The 8,304-nt window shown below is 46.3% G+C and overlaps 1 protein-coding gene across 2 annotated transcripts; it reads left to right on the top strand.

Annotated features, from left to right (window-relative positions):
• The first annotated feature begins 209 nt into the window (after nucleotides 1-209).
• BAMBI (BMP and activin membrane bound inhibitor) lies at nucleotides 210-5,452 on the top strand. Of its 2 annotated transcripts, none has more exons than XM_023511453.1 (3): nucleotides 210-653; nucleotides 3,919-4,194; nucleotides 4,656-5,452. In XM_023511453.1, exons 1-3 carry the CDS (start codon nucleotides 578-580, stop codon nucleotides 5,072-5,074), a joined length of 771 nt encoding a protein of 256 aa, XP_023367221.1. In that variant the 5' UTR covers nucleotides 210-577; the 3' UTR covers nucleotides 5,075-5,452. The 2 variants fall into 2 exon arrangements, with proteins under 2 accessions (XP_023367221.1, XP_003786778.1); XM_003786730.3 differs by having other exon boundaries at nucleotides 3,919-4,206.
• Nucleotides 5,453-8,304: the final 2,852 nt, after the last annotated feature.

The raw sequence follows: 8,304 nt of genomic DNA, 5'->3' as shown, positions 1-8,304 counted from the left end.
GCAGGCCTGAGCCCAGACGCCGGCGTCTGGGCCCGCTCCCCGCCGCGGGGCTGATTGACAAGAGCGCAGCTACCAATAGGACGGCGCAGGCGGTGCCGGGGGCGGTGCCGGGGGCGGGGCTGGGGCGGGGAGGTGCCAACCGGCTCCCGGCTCGGGGCTCTATTTACTGCGCCGACCCTGCCGGGCAGAGGCGGGTGCAGGCAGGAGCTCGCTGCGGGTCGTCTCGGCGCACGCTTGGCGGCTCCCGCGGGCTTCGCGGAGAGCGGCAAGTCGAGGGGGAAGAAAGCCGGAGCCCACCCCGGCCTGCGGTGGCGTCGAGGGCAAGCGTGCGTCGGCGGGCACAAGCTGGGAGAGGGAACCGGTGGCGGCTGAGTCGGGCTGCACAACTTTTCTCGGCTCCTCCGCCCGCCCTCCAGCCCCGATCCATGCCCTGGCCGCGGCCCGGCTACTCGTCTCGTCGCTGACGGCGCCCGCCGCTCCGGACAGGACCCATGCCCTGCGCGCTCCGGGGGCCGTAGGCTGCAGTGGCGCCGCGGCTCCGGGGCCGGCGGGGGCGCCGCGGACGTGGGGGGCGTCAATGGATCGCCACTCCAGCTACATCTTCATCTGGCTGCAGCTTGAACTCTGCGCCATGGCCGTGCTGCTCACCAAAGGTGGGTGCCGGGCGGCACGCGGGGTCCCCGGAGAGGGGCGCGCGGGGGGTCAGGGCCGCCGCGGGGCTTTGAAGCCGGCTGCCAAGGCTTTGTTAGCGGCGGGCGAACTTCCCTCCCGCGCTGGAGCCGCAGGTCGCGACAAGTTGCTCTGTTCTTAGAAGTCGCGGCGGTGGCCTGGCGGCCGCCCCCTCAACACTCCCGGACCCAACACGTTGGTTTCAACTCAGACCTCAGGGCACGCAGTTGTCAGGGGGCTTCCAGGTCCGTCCGTGGTGGACTTTGCACATTTGCAGATCTACCGGGGAGCGGGGCCCCCGAGTGCCGCCCAGGCGCCGGGCGGCCAGAAGGAACTGCGGGACCTGGGCCCCCCGCTCCAGTGTGCCCGACCGTGTGTCCGCGTGTCTCTGTCCGTGAGCGTCTCCGTGGGTGTATGTCTGAATGTGTTTATGTGAGGGTCTCGGCGTATGTCTTTGTGTGTCTCTCCGAGTGTTACGTCTCTCTGTATCTCAGTGTGGGTCTCCGAATGTATTCCTGCCCCCGACCGTGTCTCGGAATACGTCTTTCAGAGTGTGTGCCTGTGAGTCTTAGTGATTGAGGGACTCTCGGGACTGAGTGTGTCCAAGGGGTATTTGTGTACAGAAGTGTGTGCTGTTTTTAAGTGGCCTGGAGGAGTGGGTCCTGTCAGCTGTCCCGTTTCCCACCCACCTCATATTTTACAAACACCACTCTAAAATAAAAAAGAAAGAAAGAGAAGTCAGTGGTCAGTTTCTTCTTTCCCCATCTGGCGTTTACCTTTGGGATGGATGGAAATAACCCATGGATTTCAAGGTTCCCCTCACCTCCCTGTCATGAACTCCTCCGTTCTGTGAACCGATATATATGTGTATATATATATTTTTTTTTTCTTTTTTTAAATAGGAAGCATTATTTAGCATTTGCACCCCACCCCCCAGTTCTCTCTAATTGCCATGTAGCAGGCATGAGGTTAAAGGATAAGCTAGCCCAGCAAGGATGATGTGCTACAGTATTTATTTATTTTGGAAGGAAGGGTGTAATTAACCCTAAATAACAGCCCTTGCAGCCTGCAGAGGGGAGCCTCCTGGCCCTATCAAAGGCTGGCAGAACAGGGAGGGACTGTGGCTGACATGAAGTCACAGATACCGAAACTATGTGCCTGATAATGATATAATTAGGGGATCAGAGATTTCTGGCTGCTGTGGACTTCAAAAGCTTTAAAAGAAGCCAGCAGTCTCCTGTAGCCATCTTGACTAAAGCAGACATTTTTGTTTAATCACTACATACAGTAACAAGAAAAGGGGAAACAGAGGAGCATTGTTCACTGTTTCAAAATACCAGTCCCCTCTCTGGCCTTTTGCATGCCACAGGAAGAAACTTTATGAAACAACAGAAATATAGTTTTAATACAGTAATACAAAAGTCCATTCTCCTTACTAAAATGTGGCTCCAATTAAAAAAAAAAGTTGTTAGAACTTTTCCAGTTACCTGTCAAAATTTTATTAGACTGTTTTTAGGTCATTGAAAATGTAGCATTTTAAATAGGCACTCGTAAACATTTAAGCAGCATTTTACCTGTATTCGGTTTTCTTTTTCTGTACCAGGTCTAAGGCTAATAGGATCAAAATGGGCTTTTAATCTGTTACATTTACGTTTTAATTCTCTATATGGAATTTGCCAGGCTAGGGATATGTAGTCCATCACCATATAAGATGGGTGAGCTTTATGTGAAATATAGAGTAAGCTTTGTAGAGGGAAAAGAACAGGGAAAAACTTCTGCAAAACAAGCTTCTTACTTGAAACAGATCAGCTGAGGGTCTTGGGCCCACACCCAGGGCAGGGAGTACAGATTTAGGAGCAAGACCTTGAGCTTTGGACTGTTACAGAGGTTGACAAAGATCTGTTTTCGTGGGCTGGTTTTTCTTAGAACTGAAGCATTAGCGGCCTCGCAGAGTAGGGGAGCATATCATACGATGGCCTGGAATTTGGACAGATAATTAAGTGAGGCACCTTACTCAGACATTCACAGAGGGGAGGGAGGTAGAGGGAAGGTGAGGTGGGAAGAGGTTTGCAAAGCAGTAACCCTCCTCTTTAATTTCAGAGTGTAGGTTTCAGTAACTCGACAGATCTTCAGGTAGGAAATGGAATAGGTAGGCACTAGTTCAATTTACAGTAGCTCTAGCCGTGACAAGTAACAAAGGCCGGAGTCTGCCAGTTGTGTGTCACCATAGTGATAACTTTAAGACCCTGGTTATATCGACTAGAAATCGATGTTAAAGCCTCGGGGTCTCGTATTGTGACAAAACGTTAACAGAGCCTTGAAACTCGCAAAATGAGTTTTTATAAAGGAAACTTTTAAGCACTTCCTGTAGAAAATTTGAGGTTTCCTTAAGGATTTTTCATTCAACCAGCAGAGGATTTTCAGTTTCAGGGTTTCCCTTTTTAGATCACATGTTGAATTGCATGTAAAACTTGGAGGGAGGAGGAGGAGGAGAAGTTAGCCTCGCAGTTTTATACCCCCTCCACTTTTATGACTTTCCATTTGGGCTGAAAGAAATTGACTTTGGCAAGCAAACCACTAATTGTAAACTGCCTAGTTCCTGTTTTACAATATACTGACTAAAAGCTCCTCTGCATGAAAAGATCTTTATAGGCAAAGTTTGCCTTTTCTAGAGAGGTTGCAAATAGCTGCCTAGTTTCATAGTTTTAAAACCTCCTGACCTGAGCAATTTCTAGATTGTTGTGTTTCCAGTTAATAACTTTACAAGGTGTTACCTAGAGCTCTTAAATCTTGGCGCAGTCCTTTGGGATAGTAAACAATTCAGTAGTTCCGACCAAATATTTATACTGACAAAATCAAAAAGCCTAGCATTTGTATGTTGTTTGGTTAGATAGGGTTAAAAATGAATAAATCATGTAATTTACCTTCTGGTAGGAGCAATTATACTGATTATTATTTTTCTTCAAAAAAACCCAACGAGTCTTACCGTTAATTCTCCTCTTAACTCATCAGAAATCTGCTATTGGGATTACTGCATTTCTAAAATTATAGTCAACTGAATTGAAACTTAAGCGCTTGATGGCACAAAGGGCTTTTCCAGTCAACAGTGGACTGCTGTTGTAAGCACTCAGCTTGAATAATCTACAAGTTGGTGCCTTTGAACTTGGGATTTAGCAATTGCTTCAAGACAAGAGTTGCTTTCTCTGGTCTCCCGAAGCACAGTTTGACGTGATTTCTCCTTGCTTTCAGGTGAAATTCGATGCTACTGTGATGCTGCCCACTGTGTGGCCACTGGTTATATGTGTAAATCTGAGCTCAGTGCCTGCTTCTCTAGACTTCTTGATCCTCAGAACACAAATTCCCCACTCACCCATGGCTGCCTGGACTCTCTTGCAAGCACAACAGACATCTGCCAAGCCAAACAGGCTCAAAACCACTCTGGCACCACCATGCCCACGTTGGAATGCTGTCATGAAGACATGTGCAATTACAGAGGGCTGCGTGATGTCCTCTCTCCTCCCAAGGGTGAGGCCTCAGGTATAGAAGCCTTTTCTAGTTAGACCGCCTGCCTGATCTATAGACTTGTGACAGCCCTGACTTTGTATGTCTGCTATTGATTTTGTTGTTAATGTAATTAGAGACACCAGGGGGAGAAGTGCGGCTGGATGCAAAGATGCATCTCTACTGAGTGGCTTTTATGTCTGCCTGAGCATTAGATGTCTGTTGACATAATAGGTTTTGCCTGTTTTTTCAACATTTTGAAGACATTAAAAGGCCATTACATCTCAGTAATGACAGCCTGTAAACAAGTGCGTTTGTAAGCTTCTCTGGGTAGTTTTGCAATATTTACTTTCTAAATTATCGTTGATTTAATTGTAGGCTTCTTTTTAATGGGATTCCTTGCTTAAAATGGAGAGATGACCATCGGTATCCCCGGGGAGGAGCTAGCATACAGTTTGATCATCTTCCTTTCCCTATTCCTTTAGGGCAAGGAAACCGGTACCAGCACGAAGGTAGCAGAAACCTCATCACCAAGGTGCAGGAGCTGACTTCTTCCAAAGAGTTGTGGTTCCGGGCGGCCGTGATTGCTGTGCCCATTGCTGGAGGGCTGATTTTGGTGTTGCTGATCACATTGGCCTTGAGGATGCTTCGAAGTGAAAACAAGAGGCTGCAGGATCAGAGGCAGCAGATGCTCTCCCGTTTGCACTACAGTTTCCACGGACACCATTCCAAAAAGGGGCAGATTGCAAAGTTGGACTTGGAGTGCGTGGTGCCGGTCAGCGGGCACGAGAACTGCTGCCTGACCTGTGACAAAATGAGACAAGCGGACCTCAGCAACGATAAGATCCTCTCGCTGGTTCACTGGGGCATGTACAGTGGTCACGGGAAGCTGGAATTCGTATGACGGAGTCTGACCTGAGCTAAACTTCTGGAACCCTTGAAGGCCTTTTGAGTTCTGCTGGACAGGAGCACTTTATCTGAAGTCAAATAAACTCATGTAATCATCTTTGAGAGACAAAAATGATCTCGGCAAACAGAATCTGGGATATTTCTTCTGAAGGATTATTTGCACAGACTTCAATACAGTCAAATGTATTATTTGCTTCAAAATTATGAAAAGCAAAGAGAAGACTATGTACACACTGTTGTTACCAGGGCGATTTGCATCTGAGGGAGCTGGAAACGAGTACCTGAAATAAACGAAACTGTGCTCCCTGTAAGCTTCTACATCCTGATTTATTGTCAAGATTTAAAAGAAATATATATATATTTTGTCTGAAATCTAGTGTTGTCTTTTGTACATTAGTGGGAAGTGTAAGAAAGGGCAATGGTTTTGTACAATGAGGATCAGCTCTGGTGCTCCTACAGAGAGGCTGGGTCTATAGGATGAAGCTTGATTTTCTTTCCCCCCCTCTGAACCAGGCCAGCGTATTTATTCTTACAGCATGGCATTTCAGAACGCATGCTGACCATTAGTCTTACCCACATGGTGTGTTAGGATAATTCTAGCTTTTAGCTTTCATCTCAGAGAGATACGAAACTTACAATTTATGCTGGGTCTGATAGGATGGATCCGTTTCTCAAGCAGCCTTAGCAAGGATAATATTTATCAGCTTGATCCGGTTTCTCTGCAACACTTCTGCAAATGTGTCTACCTCCACCCAAAAAAGAAAGGGGAAAAAAAAAATCATAGGGGTGGCACCTGTGGCTCAAAGGAGTAGGGCGCCAGCCCCGAAGGCGGCAGGTTCAAACCCGGCCTGGGCAAAAACTGAAAAAAAAACCCAACAAATCATAACTAAACAAATGTTTTGGTCCATTATCTACTTTTACTGTTGGTGAATTGACCAGTTTTATTTCAAACCAAATTAAAACAATTTGGCTTCCTAATTAGCCAGACTTTATTTGTGTAATGCTCTTAGTTTTTAAAGCTTCTTTTTTTTTCAATTCTTAAATACAGTGTTACCCCCTAAAATTTTTTTAGTTTTAACATCTCTTAGTCCTTAGAAAAGTTTTCAAGCACAAGTGTTATACCGCATAGGCCAATTGAAGTTTAAAGTTTCTTTCTCCTAAATGAATCATTTTAGTACTATGACGAAAAAGAACATTGGCTTTAGTCAGTAACTAATACTACTAAGTAACAATGTTTCATCCTGTAACCACTCTGCCTGGTCACACCTCCCAGCCTGAATTTAAACCATACCCGCATTTGTGTACTTCTCTCTCCAAATGTTATCTTTGTTATTTTAAATGTGTGAGTAATTTGCCCTGGAGTTTTTCTTCATTCTTGTGTGTATTTAAAATTCTTGCTTAAAGATTAACCTGTAGCCTTCATATTTGAGTATGGGGTTTTCTTCTTTTCTTTTTTTTTTTTTAAATGAAGTCAGGTTGGAAAGATTTTAATATTTTTAAAGTTTTTTTTTTGCATATTCGGTACTAGACCATTTTATACTAAGCATAATTCGAATCCCTTAAGAAAACAAGTCCAGGCTCGGTGCCTGTGGCTCAAGCGGCTAAGGCGCCAGCCACATACACCTAAGGTGGCGGGTTCTAATCCCCAGCCCGGGCCCGCCAAACAACAATGACGGCTGCAACCAAAAAAATAGCCGGGCGTTGGGGCGGGCGCCTGTGGTCCCAGCTGCTTGGGAGGCTGAGGCAGGAGACTCGCTTGAGCCCAGGAGTTGGGGGTTGCTGTGAGCGTGATGCCATGGCACTCTACCCAAAGGGGATAGCTTGAGGCTCCGTCTCAAAAAAAAAAAAAAAAAGAAAACAAGTCCAGTTGCCAAGTTCACAGAAGAATCTTGAGTTAAAATATGTGTAATAATGAGAGCTAGATTAGTGGATAGTTAATAGATGGCCTGCCTCAAATTAGGCTATGGAATAAATATATATCTTAATAAATGATAGCATTTGTATTATGCTTTTTTGAGATCAATGGCTCTTGCCTGCATGCCTTATAATATATAAAAGGTGTTAGGTCTTATGTATGACAATTGTTGAAGGATTTTTTTTTTGTGGGAGCCAAAGAATGGTTAAACCTAAGAGAATTGATCAGAATCAGCATTTGGCGTAAGCTCCACCCTCCCCTCCCCTCCTGCTGGCCATCAAATCACAGCGGTTTTGTAAACTTGAAGACCAAAGACTCCTTACTCCATTACACAAGCTCAGTGGTAGCGCATCTTATTATCAGCTACATGCAGTCCAGTTTTTCCTTGGTTTGCCCCAGTATTATTGCCTGTTTACACCATTTCTCCCAAGTACCACTTAAGTGGGAGTGTAGCAATTCCTTAGGAAATAAAACAACAAAGGATTTAAAGTCACGTGCTTTGAAATCAGTATACCCAGCCCTCCGCAAAAGCCTTGGGTCTGGTGTGAGTCACAAAGTTGGAAAATGAACCACAAAGTGTCCCCACTGGGTCCTGTGTGTGCCGTGGTCCGGCCTCTTGTTTTTTCTGTGTATTCCTGAGGCTGTCCAAGCGATTTACAGCTCCCTATAGTCTAGGGAGCGGCACTGTTCTCTTGGCCTTAAAGACTTCTGTTTTCTGGGGTGCAAATTCGAGCTACTGAAGAGGCCAGCCCTGTCTTCCCCCCCCCCCAGAACATACCCATCTACTTTTTGACATTTCATTTAGTATGTTCGTATTTGTCTTGAAGACAGAGTCTCACTGTCACCCTGGGTAGAGTGGGGTGACCTCATCATAGCTCACAGCAACCTCATACTCTTGGGATATAGTGATCCTCTTGCCTCAGCCTCCCAAGTAGCTGGGACTACAGGTGCCCACCAAGATGTCTAGCCATATTGTTAGTAAAGATGGGGGTCTCACTTGGCTCAGGCTGGTTTTGAACTTAAGAACTCAAGCAGTCTACCACCACTGCTTCCCAGAGTGCTAGGGTTACAGATGTGATCCACCCCATCCAGCCTCAGTTACCTCATTTAGTATTTTTTTTTTTTTTTGCAGTTGTCATTGTTGTTTAGCTGGCCTGGACCAGGTTTGGACCCGCCAGGCTGGGTGTATATAGCCAGCGCCCTACCCACTGAGCTATGGGCACCACCTCATTCAGTATTTAGATCATGTCCTCATCACGACCAGTTTTACAGTGGGATCTGTGCATAACTTCACTTTTCAGTGAAAATAT

This window comes from Otolemur garnettii, unplaced genomic scaffold, assembly GCF_000181295.1.
Source record: "Otolemur garnettii isolate 467f Iridium unplaced genomic scaffold, OtoGar3 scaffold00019, whole genome shotgun sequence".
Classification (NCBI taxonomy): Eukaryota; Metazoa; Chordata; class Mammalia; order Primates; family Galagidae; genus Otolemur; species Otolemur garnettii.
This window is presented reverse-complemented; position numbering and strand designations above follow the sequence as displayed.

Coding starts and splice junctions, on each gene's coding strand:
- BAMBI (XM_003786730.3), top strand. CDS start 578: ATGGATCGCCACTCCAGCTACATCTTCATCTGGCTGCAGCTTGAACTC. Junction 654..3,918: donor GGCCGTGCTGCTCACCAAAG/GTGGGTGCCGGG, acceptor CCTTGCTTTCAG/GTGAAATTCGATGCTACTGT. Junction 4,207..4,655: donor TCCCAAGGGTGAGGCCTCAG/GTATAGAAGCCT, acceptor CTATTCCTTTAG/GGCAAGGAAACCGGTACCAG.